Source organism: Nymphalis io, chromosome 2 (genome assembly GCF_905147045.1).
Source record: "Nymphalis io chromosome 2, ilAglIoxx1.1, whole genome shotgun sequence".
NCBI lineage: Eukaryota > Metazoa > Arthropoda > Insecta > Lepidoptera > Nymphalidae > Nymphalis > Nymphalis io.
In genome coordinates this window covers 9,543,746-9,560,939 of record NC_065889.1, presented here as the reverse complement: position 1 = coordinate 9,560,939, position 17,194 = coordinate 9,543,746, and the positions used below count along the sequence as shown (strand labels likewise).

The window sequence follows — 17,194 nt, the reverse complement described above, 5'->3', positions numbered from 1 at the left end:
TGAACTGAAAACTTGCGCAACCTTTGGTGATAATGACATTTAAATCGAAAGTCAAAATGACATATCCAAATATTCTTCAATAAACTGTAAGCATTTTTAAATCGTCATGTAATCGTCATATTACATTAAATGTAAAGTAGTTCGGAACGCAGATTCCACCGAGAACTACCGGCCAGAACCACAGTAGTTATAATAATAATAATTCTTGTCCGCCAATTTATTGATTTATTATTAAATACAATGTTATAAATATCATTACCATCATCAACAACCCTTCGTCGTCCACTGTTGGACATAGGCCTCTCCAATGGCACACCATTGAGCTCGATCATGGCACACCATTGATCGATCAGCTCTCAGTCTCCATCCGCTGCCAGCCACTTTGCGTATATCGTCACTCCACCTAACCGGAGGGCATCCTACGGTACGTTACAAATAATATATTATTAATTAACAATTACATACAATTCAATTTCTTATTTATCCCATCGATGAATAGCCACCCCATGATTTTTTATTATATATATTTGCATGTCATTATATACCCTCTGTAAATACACTACCTCACTTAGCTTTTGAAATCAGAAGGATTTAGAAGATATATTTATGAGTTTTGAACTATAATTTAACAACACAGAAAACGTTTTAGTTAATTATAACTTTAATTGTTTTTGATTCTAATGTTCTAATGTCATGAAACATTTCTGTCCAAGAACCCATTTTCATTTTAAAACATTTAAGCTTGAAGACTGTATCGCATTATATAATTTCGTACTTAATATTTAATGCACATGTCATGAATACACCATTTCGCATTTAAATGTAATGTAAGTATAGTTTTTTACTGTTTGTAATAAATGAAAATAATAATCGTTAAATAATTAATACAAACATAATTATAATTAACTAGCTACCAGTCACGGCTTCTCACGGGTAGTATAAGGAATTACCTACATAAAATGTTTATATCGTAATACATATAACGCTATTGTTTTACGCGGCGTATACCAGTAAAGCTTTTAGTCGGTATGACTTTTCCCGTCATATTTCAATCAATTTACACAAAACCTTAATGAATACGTCTATTGGTAAAAACATTTTCCAAAAGTCCGTTTTTGACAGTTGAACTGAGTGGAGTTTATCGCTTTCAGACAGACTTCGTTTTAAAATGTGTAGTGATAAGATGTCTAATTCAAAAAACCTTCATGAACTGATAAACAGAATTTTAACTTAATCGCATTAATGATATATCTCACACAAGAAGGGAAGTACGTTATACGTCAAAAAAATGGCGTCAGAAAAATGGTTTCAATTTATTGTGAAATACACTACAATTATATATTTAGAATAAATCTGTTAATTGCTTTAGCCGTTAGATATACCAGATTGAAATAGAACTTTCACATCGCGTTCATTTATAGTGACATGAAGCATTATGTCAACGAAGTCAGACAAACAATCTCCGGTCCGGACTCTAGCAATACTATAACATATGAAAGCTTCAAGAATTTAAACATCGAAAAATATTACATTTAGGTATGTTTTAATTTTGTCATTTCTAAAATCTAAGTCACAATAATCACTTTTTTATGTTATATGATTATTTATATTACCTGATGGTAAGTGGTCACCACAGCCCATAGACATTGGCGATGTAAATAAATTTAAGCATTCCTTACATTGCCAATGAGTCACCAACCTTGGGAACTGAGATATTATGTCTCTTGTGCCAGTAGTTACACTGGCTCACTCACCCTTCAACCCGGAACCTAAGAATACTAAGTATTACTGCTTAGCGGTAGAATACCTGATGAGCGGGTGGTTTCTGTAATTCTGATAGAAAATAATTAAGTTGTTGCCGAAATGTTTTAATTATATTTGTAAAGTCGGGTGGAGCTGTTAATTGCTACTTACGTTTGTGTCAGTGACACGAATTTATTTATCCTAGAAAGAAAGAGGGGGCGTACTGCCGATTTAATGAACTGATTAGTCAATAAATCTAAATCTAGACAAGATTTAAGACCGCAGTCTTATTTACACATAAATTATAAAATTACCTTAACGAAAACAGAATAATAATTTAAATAATTTAATTTTGTAATATTTAAAATTCATTTCATTACAAGATTAAATATTTTTATCAGAATACTAGCAGCCCGATGGATTTAATTCCGACATATTTTTCCTACGATTATTTTTTCATGCGATCTGTTAACCAGTACTGCTCTAATCTGTCGAACAACACGCCCTGCGTATTTTTTCACGTATGAATGTGAACATAAAATTATTTACAACGTTAACACCTTTACGGGATTAGTAGTTTTTGCGGGAAACCGTAAAAACCACACAAACAAAACTTACTTACTAACTTAATTAAAGAAATTGTATTCATTAGCGTTCACAATCACATAATATCTTGCTTTAAATAAACACAATTACGAATATGACTGCATCGTACAGTTGTATATCTCGAAGCCGGCAATTAGTAGTACGTGAGTTATGTTATGAGATCCCGGCCTGATTTAGATACTGCGGCACTCGGTCGGCACGGTCTTAAATTATGAACTGTTTATTCCTGTGGGAGTGCGTAAATCTGTACACGTAATAATAATCATAATAATATCCTGGGACATTTTTCACACACGGCCATCTGATCCCAAATTAAGCTTGTACAGAGCTTGTACTATGGAAACCAGACAACTGATATACTGCATATACTATTTTTCTTTTGTAAATACATACTTATATTAATAATTACACTGAGACTCAAGACAAACAGACATGTTCATGCATACAAATATCTGTCCTGGGTAGGTAACGAACTCACAACCTTCGGCGTGAAAGACAAGCATCCACCAACCACGCCAATCGGCTCGTCAAGTAATAGGATAGTTCTGTAGCAATTTGTACATACACTATTAGTTATAACGGTGATGAGTGAATGCTATTTTTTTTTATTTAATTATATGAATGATAAATTAAGATTTGACCACTTGCCATCAGGTGGCCCGTAACCGTGTATATTTGTAAAAAAAAAAACTGTTGGCTGTGAGTGTTCCATTTTATGGTTTTTTGCACTAAATCAACATACAATACAAGAGAAATAGTATTTATTATAAGCCAATGTAATTTTTGCACAAAATATAGATGATGTACAAGAGGCTGCCATTATCACTTAGGAAACATTAGCTTATGTTACCTTACCTTTTGTTAAGCACATAATACAGGCATATTAAAATAACATAAATCAATTTATAGACAACAAACAACAAAGGAACGGAGATCTCGTCTGTGGAGATAAAATAATAATAATATGTATATTGTAAGTATTTTGATGAGTAAATTATTGTAGAATTAGTTATTAAGTCGACTACACCGCCATGTATCTCACTTGATAACACAAACAAACGTATAGTGTGAATGTGAATACAATCCGTCTAGTCGTTAGGAAGCTAAATCAATGAACGCACTGTTCATTTTAAAAATAAGATTAACTGAGGTTAAATGGAGAGAACACAACCAAAGGTCGCAAGATCAAATCCCGACTAGATATTTTTGCTACTGAATCTAATTAAAAAAAAATCTGTTATTTTTTTACTATTTACTAAAAAAACTAAAGACACATAATTTAGTAAAATACGTTTACTATCATTTATTTTATTTAATATTATATATTATAACAGTAAATAGTTTATCCGTATACATTCCTCCTTTAGTCGGATTCAAAACTTCGGTTTTTAGATTCAACACATATATATAATATAGGATATTCTTGTGAATAAAGTAAATTTTGTATCCAATACATATTATTTATTTTATTTCCAGTAGTATAAATCAAGCCGCTCACTCGTATGAGACCGTATAAATGCGAAAACGGTTGTTTACTAAGAAAACTTAGAAGTTAATTATTGCGAGGCCGTCATGAGTTAATTAAGACTTTATCTTAACCCTTGGACCCATTATTTTGAATGTATAAGTCGGCAAATGTATGAAACCCTTTAATGGAGTTGTTTCTGTTTCTTAATTAACAGGAATCTTATTGCGAACACGCAGTAACTGTAATGAAAATAATGACTATTTGACTATTTAAGTTTTAAGTGGGCTACGTTTTTAATTGCGTTCAAAATTTGTCGTATTACGATTAAAACTTAAGTAATTTCAATAAAACTAAAATAAATTATGCATTGCACATCCCGTTTAACAACCGACTAGACTCTCATAATTATGCATTTTAAACTTCATTTCAACGACGCTTCCACATCCAACGACGCTTAAATTACTGCGATAAAGCGAGTAAATTGCACGCACATAAACTAAATGTTTGAATATGAAATTACGAGAAAGTATACGTGTTCCCTCTCTCGTATGTCGTGTATAAGTGGAACATCCCTAGAGGATTCTGAAATATAATTGTCGCGGCGCCGAGCGTTCGGGTTTTTTTGCCGTAAACGGAAAGAGATCGGTCGCCGCCTCCCATAGGCGCCTGACAGTTCGATATTTAAAAGCTTAATGGCGTCTTGGGTGTTAATTTATCCATCGAATATAACTCCCCAAATAGGGGAACGATTGTCTCGGGAAATAACTTAAATAATGACAGATGAGTATTATGGCGTGAGTAATCTGTATCAGACTTGGGGGAGCAAGTGAAACGCAACCACTTCGTAAACGTACGTACTTAAAACGTATTTAAAACGTGTTCAAGTAGTAGTTGTATGTTTTTTAATGACTTAGTAGTCACGCTCGATATTTTACTTTTGCATTCTGTGTAGAGACGTTGTATGCGAATTGTAATACATTATGCATATAATATTCATATTTCATATTCTTCGTGAATATTTATTAAAATAATAATTGAAAAAAATCAAACTCATGCAAAACAGGCACCTGTGTATCTTAGTAGTAATAACCAAAAAGTTAAGATTTTGTTTCCCTTTTTAGATTTTTTTTATTTTTTTTTTATGTTTTTTTTTTATAGAATAAGAAAGCGGACGAGCATATGGGCCTTAATGGTAAGTGGTCACCACCATACATCACCAATGCGCCACCAACCTTGAAAACTAAGATATTATATCCCTTGTGCCTGTAATTACACTGGCTCACTCACCCTTCAAACCGAAACACAACAACACAATAAACACTGTTTTGAATCCGATAGAATAGAGTAGAATATCCGATGAGTGGGTGGTACCTACCCAGACGAGCTTGCACAAAGCCCTACCACCAGTCAAGCTTACAAAAATATGTTTTTTTTAAGCAAGGCAATAATTCCAGTTAAATAATAAATATCAATAAAACTAATGTCCCTAGAAACATTAAGTCACAAAGTAAGTCATTATTAAGTTTTATCTATATTAGATCCCACTCTGTCGCTTTCATCAACATTAAAAACACGTCAAATATAAACATAAATATAATTCCTATCAAAATATCATTAATATTACAAATTTGAAAGTTAGTTTGTTTGTTAATGCCGATGAAATATTATATTATAGAAATATATAAGGAAATACAAGGCAGGTGTTGATTAAAAATATGGCTCTGTTAAACATTATTTGTAATAGATCCAAAATTTAAACTAAACGGTAGACACATTGTTAATTGAATACTTGACGGGCCGTTTGGCGTGGTTGGTAGATATTTGCCTTTCACGCCGAAGGTTATGGGTTTGATTCCCACCCAGAACAGACCTTTGTGTTTCATGCACACATCTGCTTGAACATGTCTGTTTGTCCTGACTCTGTGAATGAAAAGTAGTATATGTATCAGTCGTCTGGTTTCCATAGTACAATCTCTGCTTTGTTTAGGATCAGAGTTCCGTGTGTGAATAATGTCCCAAGATATTACTATTATACTTAATATCATAGATTTAATTTTTTATTAGTATTAATGTAAGATAACACCGGAAATATGATTTCTGGAACCGACACATTTGTAATTAAAGATAGTCAGGACAAACAGACATGTTCAAGCAGTGTGTGCATGAAACACAAAGGTCTGTTCTGGGTGAGAATCAAACCCACAACCTTCGGCGTGAAAGGCTGACTGTCTCGTTGGTCTAGTGGTTATAAACCTAAGGCCCGTCCTAGGTTTAAGCCTCAGGTCGGGCCAATAAGCATAAAAGCCATTGGTCCTGACCTGAATTTATTTGTCTCGTCAATGAGAGTGAGGAAATAAAAAGTGATGAGAACGTCATCATAATTTAGAAGAAAATTTAGAAGGTCCATAATGCCATTAATAAGTAATACTTTATTATCCATATTAATTTTCATTATTATTTTTATTTTACTTTATTAAATTTTTATTCATTGTTTTTTTTTTGTGCTGTAATGTGTATGTTGCCTTATTGTTCATGCAGTTATTACCTGTAATTGAGGTACCACTTCTTCTATTATTTATTTTGTGAACTGTGTGCTATCATGTATCTGTGTGTACTTTGTTAGTAATCTAATAAATAAATAATCATTCAGAAAAAAATTACAGTTAACCGACGTTTACACAACTTTAGTAAACCAATAACTAGGGACAATTTAACTAGGAACATCAGAAACGGGACACAAGACACTAGACATGTTTTGTCATTTTAACAACTTTATTTTTATTTTCAATCAATATATACTAATGAATAAATGAGGTAAAGTGTTCTTTGTAATGCCTCAATGAAAAAAATACTTAACCGATATATATAGGGAAAACTTATACTAGAAAATGCAGCGCATTTTGGAGAAAATTTTACCAAATAGCATATAATATTATTGTATAAGTATCTGCGCTTCAAAGTTTCACCCGCTTTAAATTTAGACTATTGCCGTAACAAGGCTGAATTTCATGTTCTAGTTATGAATATCCTAAGAATACATCAACAAAGAAATCGGATTTTATGTAACATTACGTCTCATATAATTTACATTATATATATTTTATTCCTTTATTCGCGATGCTGCTTAAATCATCTGTCAAAGATGCAGAGGCCTATATATAGATATATATATTTTATTAAACTTATTAAAAAAAATCTTATGACATAAATGCATATTTATAAACCAAAATTATTTTATGAAGACGAATTATGTAATATATATATATATATATATAAATGTTATGGACCAAGTAAAAAATTAGGACACTCTTCATAATGCATTATAAACAATGACAAGCTACTTAGGGCCAAGTAAATAATTATAAGTTGAACTTCCTTATTTATCACATTGCCTAGACATTATGAATATTGCCGTGTGGTTTTCGGACAATTTCATAATACACAGGTACATTGCATTAGCAACTAGGCTATTTCAAACGTAGAATCAATACTTAAAAATAAATCGAATCTTGCTAGGTTTCCTCCCCGCACATATGCACATTTAACGGGGGGTTGAAGGTTTAGTTTGAAATAAAAATAATCGCAATAAAACCTAGTTTTAATTATTCTGTCCCATAGGCAATAAGGAATATAAATAATGGCCGGACGATTTGATTATTTCAATAGTTTTTATCACACTGCCCTTTCATATTGGTCATTTCTAAAACTTGTCCTTAACATATATAGCAGGTTGAAATAGATAATATAAAATAAAATTTAGTATTATAATGAACACATATACATCACTATTACATATTATAAAATAAAATTACCGAAAAACTTCGGTTCTTTGTTCTCTTGACGATGATTGTTGAAGATGTTGAAAAATATATCAACTGAAAGCTTTATCTACTGGCTTGAGCCGCGTAGGCTAAAAGAGTTACAAACCATATAATATGTAGTGATATATAGTATTACTATATAAATCTTTTACCATTGTCCTACGCGTGCGAAGCTAGAAAGGGTAGCTAGTTATCTGTATAATTATGTCTTACTTAAATATGTCGACGCAGTCAAACGGAAAATGTTTGGCCAACAAGAATATTCGCTCCATTTATTTTAAGTATTCTATAAATAAAATCTGCCTTTGCAATTGGGTAACTTTGTAATTTTAACCAGTTGCTACAGATATGTTAATAAAAGTTTGAAAGAATGAGAGAAATACATAAATTAATTCGTGGGACAAATAAATTGCTATTTAAATTTTGTAGGCGTCGATTATGAACAAAACATTCTTACAAAATTTATAGTAATGCCTATTTTAGGGGGATAAAATAAGAATATATCTATAATATCAACTATGGCATTACATCATCGGGTATAGTATCATATATACTCCTCTCGACAGTCTCATTAGTCTAGTCTAGAGGTAAGCTTATAAGGACACAATTCCCGAGGTTTCGGGCTCAAACTCCGAATTGGGCCATTTTAATCAAAAAACTAGCTACCTCTTGCAACCTCGCACGGGTCAAATAAGGTTTTTTTTTATATTCTAATACATAATATCTGATTACGCGGCGTACGTCGGTAAAACTCCCAGTCGTTTTGATTTTTACCAACATCTTCAATATTATACTTTTTTTTATTTTTTTTCTCGCTGGAAAAACACATTTATGTGTTTCCCCCACATGAGGTGGGAGGTATGTGGGACTCGCCGGCGCTGAAAGCGCCGGAATACCCACTAAAAAACCAGCGGTACCCACTCCGTCTTGTCGGGGGACGTCACGGGATCGCTTGTGCATACTACCGTGCCGTCCCGAGGGTTGGCTCGCTTCTGTGGGCCTCTAAACCCCTGGGGGATACTCGGGATACAGAGAGCCCCTGGCCCCGGCAACACTCACGGCGGGAGGAGAAGATGCGCATAGTGCCGACGTCTTCTCCTCGGTCTTCTTCTGCGAAGTGGGTCCGCAGAGGCACTCTCCTCGCGCTCCCGTTCCGCGGCTTCCTTCTGCGACATGACATTTTCGCAGAAGGAGACCATCTCCATCCAGCACCTTTCGCTAGCAAGCATGGCATTTATCACGCTCGGCAGCGAAAGGTCTCCACCGATTAAAGTCGCCAGGGAAAGGCGCTGAGGCCCCCAAGCGGCACACTCCATCAGAGTGTGGCATGCCGTGTTCGTAGGCGCACCACACTCGTGGCAGGAGGGCGTTACCTGCCGCTTGACTATTCCGTGCAGGTACTTACCGAAGCACCCGAGTCAGTCCAGTAAGCACCTGAGTCAGTCTGAAGGTTAGTGTGCCGCCTTTTCTCGTTACCCGGCGACTCAAGTGGGGACGGATCGCCTCCACTGTCGCCAGGCCTGCTTATGGGGACCTCAGATCCTCCTCCCACCTGCGAATCAGGGCTTGCTGGGCGAGAGTCCTTCAATCGAAATTCCTTCCATCGTACAGCGGTGGGGTTCCACTTCCTGTGGAACCCCACCTGTGTACGATGGCAGCCTCCCTGGCCAGCTCACGCTCTAGCTGGCTAAGAGACCACCTCGAAAGCGTGGTTGGCACCCTTGAGGGTTCCACCGACCTGCCAGAGGTAGAGATCTCAAACCGGATGTACCTGTGGTCCGACAGGGTCTCCACCTCCTCTACTCTCCAATTCAACACACTGCGTGCTACAACATGGGTGGCGAAAGAGAGATCCACCACGGAACCCCCTGTTGCCGCACGCACGTGTAAACCTGCCCCCTTTCAACATTATACTTAAGTCAATGTATACAAAACCTTAACACTATCCATTGGTAAAACCGTTTACCGCTTTCAGATAGACAGATCAACAGACAGACAGATGAAGCGGAGGGACTTTGTTTCATAATATGTCGTGATTTGTGGATAGTATGATGATGTACAAAATTGCATTAATGTTTAACATATTTTATAGTATCAAGAAGTTAAGTTTTAAAAATTTGGATATAAAATAATCACAAAAATTACTCATCCGATTTCAACAATCCATTCACCAACATTTAGAATGATCATTCAGGGTGGACATAGGATAGACATATATTATTCAGTTAAAATAAAAAGGTTTTTCGTGAACAACTTTGCAACGTAAGTTAAAGAGAAAAAGGTCAAGCGTATGAGTGTTACAAACGTGGCCTTAACTGTAATAAATATTTTATGAAATAGGCGACAAATAGGCCATGTGATGGTAAGTGGTAACCAACGATAGACGTTGACAATGTAAGAAATGTCTCCGCCAAATAATGTGCCACCAACCTTAGTAACTAAGATGTTATGTGCCTCTAGTTACAAACTGGCTCACTCACCGTTCAAACCGGAAAACAACAATACCGAATATTGCTCTATAGTAGTTAAAAATACCTGTAAAAAGTCTAATGTGACGTAAATCTATTTTACGGTTAATTCATACATTGATAAAATATAATGAAAAGATATATTATCAAATTAACTTTAATATACTATTCGTACATAGTCTGCCGGATTTTTCTAAGTAATATATAAAATGAAATAAATGTAAATGATTAACTGTAGACTGTATTTTCGATAGATAAATTCTAGAGAGGTAGCTTTGGGTTAAATTAACTTGTAAAATGCTACAAAAACCGTGTAAGTATGTATAGGCTGTAAATAGACCAATGAACATTTATCTGTAAAACGGCTGTTATATATCAGGATAAACTGAAAAGAAAAATAGAAATTACACTTATAAGAAAAAATACAGGAAGCAGTGTCATAGCTGAGGGCTGGCCAAGCGTGCGGCTGCCCGGGGGCGCACCTTTAGAGTGCCGCGCTGAGGAGTAAGCACATACAAATGAAACCTTATGATAATAATATAAATAAAATAAATTAGCACATAATTAGAATAGACATCGTGGCATAGAAAAAACTCGAGTTTTATTAAGTCTACATACTAGTAACAACTATTTTCATTCTTAAATTAATTATTAAGTACATATTCATAGTTACGTCGTTCTTCTTCGTAGAAAAACTTTGATAAAGTCTTAACAGAACAAATGCGTCACATTCTAGCTCGATTAACGTCGTTAGAGGAACAAAACCGTTCATCTTCACTCGGGACTCCGCTGCAACCGCGGGAAGTGTCGTTCTTCTTCGTAGAAAATAAGTATAGGTTAGTGCAAAATTGATCCCGCCAGAGACGCTCATGGCCCTACGATGCTAACAGGCGGTATAGTGGTACCAGCCGATTGTGTCGTTAAAGAATTGTGAATGTAGGAATTAACTAGAAAGTAGGTAATATAAAACGGCAAATTACTTATTTACAATAAAGTACTTTGAGGTACTCATGTGTAATAAACGGATTCAATTTTAAATTTCGTATTTTAATTATGTAATATTATTAATATATGCCCAATTGATTTATTAACTTCATCATTGTCTATGGGATTCTGATTATATATGATAAGATCCATAAAATACATATTTATTATATAATTGGAACTAGTGTGATAATAATGGAACATATTTTCTAATTATTATATAATCGGTATAGAATAAACATTTACCATATGTGTATATAACGTAAAACCTTTTTTAGTGCTAGTCGTCTATTTCTACAGTTCAGTTTTTATTGGCGATGGGTGTGGCGTAGGTGGAACAGGGTTCCGATAATGTTGGTTGTAAATCTCCTCCCAGAAAGCACACCGCTCTTTAATCACATATTTTAGTTGGGATTCTTGATTCAAAACCATGTAGGGGATTCCGTCGCCGCTCACTGGTAACCATTCAGGAATATCGGAGCTTTCTGGTTTTCTGTGAAATACAATAAACTATTAACCTTCTTATCTACGCAGCTACAAGCCGTGTCTGGCATCATCGGGTATTGAACAGCTGTCAGAGTTTTTGAGATAAATGGTCCATATTTCTAACTACAAAAATCCCGACTATCCATACAAACTTTGATTCGCTAAGTCGCTTCTACACCCACCAAATTAGGCTGTGCATTGTGTATTAGTTTTTGTTTAAGTTTTATTTAGTAGATAATTTATTATTAAAGAATGACTGTATATTTTATTTATCTTTCAAATTATATGTATACAAAAACGAATACATTAATCGTCTTTTATAAATGTCTGTTTATATGTTTAATTATAAGTACAACAAATATATTTTTTGTTTATAAATCCATATATAATATCAATTTTAACAGACTTGTAATGAAGGAAAGTTCCTTCTTTCCGACGTATGTTTGCATATGAAAATATTTTATAATTATTTTAGTCGGGTCAATTAGACGAACGGACAAGTGACTAAAATATTAACTATTCATTACATCGCCAATGTTCCAAAAAATAGGAACTAAAGTATTATGTTCTTTGTGCCTATAAGCCTATTTAACTGGCTCACTCAAATTGCAAACTGTAACACGAAAATACCATACTTTTTGTTTTGTTTGTCAAATTGCTGTTTGACGGTAGAATACTTGACGAGTGGATGGAACCCAGATGGGCTGCCCTACGACTTAGTTATTTTATAATTAACTAGGTACATAAAGGATGGTTTTGGTTTCTAAATTATAAGAGCATCATCCTTGTATACAGATTTACATATGCTTATAATGATTGATCATACCTTTTTTAGAGTATTTTTTTCATAGAATAGGTAGGCATATGAGCCCCCTGATGGTAAGTGGTCACCAACGCCCATAGACATTGGTATTTTAATAAATGTTAACCATCACTTACATCGCCAATGCGCCACCAATCTTTTGAACTAAGATATTATGTCCCTTGTGCCTGTAATAACACTGGTTTACTGACCCTTCAAACCGAAATTCAATAATACCAAGTACAACTGTTTTGCGGTAGAATATCTGAGGAGTGGGTGGGAGCACCTACCCAGGCGAACTTGCACAAAGCCCTACCACCAGTAAATAATTTTATTTATTTATTAATTTCTTACCCTTTAGTAATAAAATTGAGCCATATTTCTCTCATCGTGTTTTTCCATTTTTTCAAGTCATTTGAAATACCATTTTCATCGCTATGAGTTATATTAATTCCATCTGCAATTACTAATGACTGTGCACAATGATCTGCACCCTTACGTTTTGTGTGCGGTATTAACGGCGTGCTGATGTCGGTGTGAGCGTACTCGTACAAGTATACCTGGTTGTTACCCGCTTCTAACAATAGTTTTATAGTCCTTAATGTTGGACAGATGAATGATACGTCTGTACCATAATTAATATAATTTAAAATTGTATTTTCATCTACAGGCTTATCGTTGAAATAAAACTTTTTAATATTTTGTGCGACTTTATATTTTTCATTTTCACTTGTAAATTGCAAATCGGCTGGAAGAAAATCTTCAAACTTATTATTCATTTTGTTCTTCCATTGATCGAAAACTGGTACATGGCACAGTCCTTCCATATCAGTAAAACCGGGTAATATGGGTAATTTTACAAAATCACCCTTTTTCAATATACTAAGAGGATAATCTTCTAGAAATCTTTCTTGTCCGATGTCACGTTCTACACACGGCGCGACGGGCGCAGTAAAATCAGCTCTATGTAAATTGTCCACAGATTGTAAAAGTTCGTATGAGGCATTTTTATAAAAGCTTTCTAATGTAGAAATATCATCTACATCATCAAAATTTAACAATTTTGCGTATTCTCTTGCATTATCAATAGGGTTCAGTTGGACACTGAACGGGGCAATTATTTCACCGCTTTCTGGTATTACTTTATTAAATAAACCTCTCGCCATCTTCGAAATCATTAAGAGTCCCACGGAGGCAGCTCCAGCGCTTTGTCCAACGATCGTAACTTCATGAGGATTACCACCAAAACTCTCAATATTAGCTCTGACCCAGTGCAGCAATGCCACCTGGTCTTTCATACCTGCATTACCGGGTGCATCTTCAGTGCCCAGACAGAGAAAGCCGTGCGGCCCGAGTCTATAATTAAATGTTACCGCAATTATTCGTTTACTATTAACAAGCTTTTTAGGAGTAATTAGATTTCCATAACCAAGTATAAATCCGCCACCATGAACGTATACTACTACTGGTAGATTTTTTTCATCTGTATCGGGCACAAAGATACTCGCAATAAGGCAGTCTTCTTTCATTAGTTTGTTTTGTGGAAGTAACCCGAAGGTATCTGGTTGCGGGCACACCACTTTTAAGTCAACTGCATCAAATGGCTCCGGCCATTGACTCGGCGGAAGCGGAGCCTAAAATTTAAGTTTAACGTAATAAGTTATGAATACAAATTAATTTGTTTTCAAATTAATTATTTTTATTTTTATTAAACATATATTTAATTTATTTGTTCTACAGAATACCTTTTTTAATCATAATATTAAATAAATATTATATATGGAAGTTTAGATGTTTATGACCCAATCACGCAAAACCGGCTTAACGGATTTGAATGGAATTCGGAATACAGATAACTTAAACCTTAACTTAACACATGATTAACACGAAATCCTCACCCCCTTTCATATGGGTAAAACTGAGGGCAGAATTTATTAATTTTTTTAACATGTAGATTTATAGTAAGCTCTACGCAAGGAAACAAAACGATAATATTTAATATTATATTGGTTAATATCCTTCTTATAGTATACATTTTGTTCATTATATGGATATATAGACAAACATTTAATTAGATTAGATAAAAATCAATCGTAGATGCGCATATTAAAAGCAAGTTATCGGTACACTTCAATTAAATAATAATATCTAATTACACACTTGAAAATAATTTAAACTAGTTCAAGTACATACATTTTGTTTTCTATTGCGTTTATAGAGACCCCGATAATAGTTTTACTCATATATCTTCCATTTACAGATAGCGATCACTTACATTTTTATTATATGTATAGAATAGATAGATATATTGAATTATATAACATATAAAAGTACCCTTTTTTGTAAATATATGTTGTTTTTTTTTTAATTTACCTTGAATTTCTGTGAACCAGTCGGTGCTGTGGCGTAAGGAATGCCATAATATACAAATATATCTTCATTAGGATCCTTGAAGCCCCGCACCGGACCCTGAGCTGTGACTATTACACGTGATTCGGTTTCATCAGACAAAACGTTGCTGATCAGAAAAATGTAACTAGCAACTGCGTAAAACCACATGTCAACACGACTATCGTCCGTAGCGTATAAACAAGACTGATTCAACAAGATTCTTAGTCGTTTCTCATTGGTCTATAATTAATAATAATAACTTGCGAAAAAAAAAATGTAATGAATGAAATCTAACAAAATATTTATATAACAATTTTAAATTGATCTTCATAATGTTGATGAATACGATCCTGATTGTGACATATATTATACAATGTATACCAGGATTTGTCGTGGTTTGTACTTTTACCAAATTTAATTGTAAAGTTTTAGCAGGCTTTGAACTTGCAGCATTTTACTTTATTTTTCAAACATAAAAACACACAAAATAATTATATGTCTATTTCTCGTACAAAAATTGGAATGAAATTATCCGCAGTGGTCATTAAGTGTGGTGAGAGGTCAATTGCTATCCTTTTCGTTCAATGAGGAAAAGAGGACGTTAACGTCTGACGGCACCTCGTCCTTGATTTTTTGAGATACATCAGTTATATTTTTTGCAACAACAAAATAAACATAATGACATACGTTTTTAAATTAACAACACCGATATATAACTAAATATATACTATAATAATTTAAGCCTTTGGCAATCATGCATTTAAGCCTTTGGCAATCATGCGGCTACCGTACTGCATTTACAAATTATGATTCCATTCGAAAATCCAGTTCTATATAAATAAGTATTTAAGTAATTTTTGAACACCCCGCATTTTTCTTGTATGAAAAGTAGCCATACTTTCTTTTGAAAGAATAATCGGTAGAATAGAGCTTGGCTCGCAACCTTTAGATGCTTAGTTTGGGTTTGCGATACATCGCCAATGACTCTTCTAGCTGCTCCGAATCCAATGCCGCTTATCCTTGTTTGGTATACCAAAGTTTTTGCCAGCCACCTTAACATTAGACTCGTTGATATTCGAAGATATGTAGCTACCACTATATCTTACAGAATGGAGTAATATTTGTAAATAAACAGATTTTTATAAAAGCTTTTAAGCCAACAAAATTATGTTGCGATGATATTAAATTAAATATAAGCATTTTCAGTTCAATTTCAGTTTATTACAAAGCCAAAAGTAAATTATGCATATCTTATCTAAATAAATTCCAATTTAGCTCATACCGGACTTCACACATAGATAGTAAATTTCCTTTTGGAAATGTTATAAGTTCAATTGTGTGTATGTATGCACTATGTACACAGTATGCACTTTGTTAAGTGCATACGTAATGTCTTAATGAAAAGGTGATTTTGAAAACTCGAAGTAAAACTATTCCTGATATTATTTGGTAGCTTCAATACAAATCCACATAAAGCTATATTCACGTCATTTGTTTACAAGACCACTAGCCCGCTCTGTCCTTTAAGCCAGAGCACAACAATCAAAAGTACTGGTCTTTGGCGGTAGAATAATGCAGTAGAATTATTCGTAACCGAGTTAACAATGTTTAGATTGAACAACTAATATATTCATTCTAATATATAATTCTCAAACGCTCATTATTATCATAATTTTTTATTTATATAAATATTCTACGTTATCATATGTACAGTTGAAAAATTACCCAAAACTTACTGTAGTTATATCTTGAAAGCAAATGAAAGTGTACGTCTAGTTAATCATACATTCGTAACATTGTGAAATGTCGTATCACTGAACATATGGTATCAAGTCATGTTTGCAGTAATGACATTATATTTACCCCCTTTTACTATCGAACGGCCAAAAATGCCATAGGTACACAGTGGAACTTCCCCGCCTACGTATGAAGCGCTTCGAAGTTCCTTCAAACGAGGCGTGAAGAGGCATCTTGCGGGCCGGCAAGGCGATGGCGGCTGGTGCAGAAGGTTTTTCCCGTCTGTACTGGCCGTCGTCGCGTTTGGACTCTACTACCACTTACCATCAGGTGGAGTAGAGTCATTTGCCCTCCCGGCGAATATAAAAAAAAAAAAAGAATCCAAAATTATTATTCGCACTGCGAAACTGTAGAACGCTTTGCCTAAGTTCATATTTCCTGATAGGTACAATGTTAACTTAAAGTGTTACGATACAATGTTTTTACCACATTTTACATTAAAAAGTTATGATATTACACAATAATTATGATTACACAGGTCTGCGATGGTGTTAACCTATAAGTTGCAAATATTAACTTTATTTTATTGTATCACGTCACATTTTTTTGCATTTAAGTTGAATAAATATAGCTATTTTTGCTTGACCAATGTGACAGGATATAATTTTAAAAACCAGTACCTATAAAC

At 34.2% G+C, this 17,194-nt stretch overlaps 2 protein-coding genes across 2 annotated transcripts in view; both read right to left on the bottom strand.

The window, feature by feature from the left end:
- Window positions 1-6,967: 6,967 nt before the first annotated feature.
- LOC126773704 (cholinesterase 1-like) overlaps window positions 6,968-17,194 on the bottom strand; it is a 35,144-nt gene continuing 24,917 nt past the window's right edge. Inside the window, exon 5 of the mRNA XM_050494807.1 lies at window positions 6,968-6,978. The gene's annotated coding sequence lies outside the window, so the exon portion shown is untranslated. The remainder of the gene's footprint in view (window positions 6,979-17,194) is intronic.
- Window positions 10,686-14,966, bottom strand: LOC126773695 (cholinesterase 1-like). The gene is made up of 3 exons (XM_050494778.1): window positions 14,752-14,966; window positions 12,733-14,012; window positions 10,686-11,583 (listed from the first exon to the last, which is right to left on the bottom strand). Exons 1-3 carry the CDS (start codon window positions 14,935-14,937, stop codon window positions 11,385-11,387), a joined length of 1,665 nt encoding a protein of 554 aa, XP_050350735.1. The 5' UTR covers window positions 14,938-14,966; the 3' UTR covers window positions 10,686-11,384.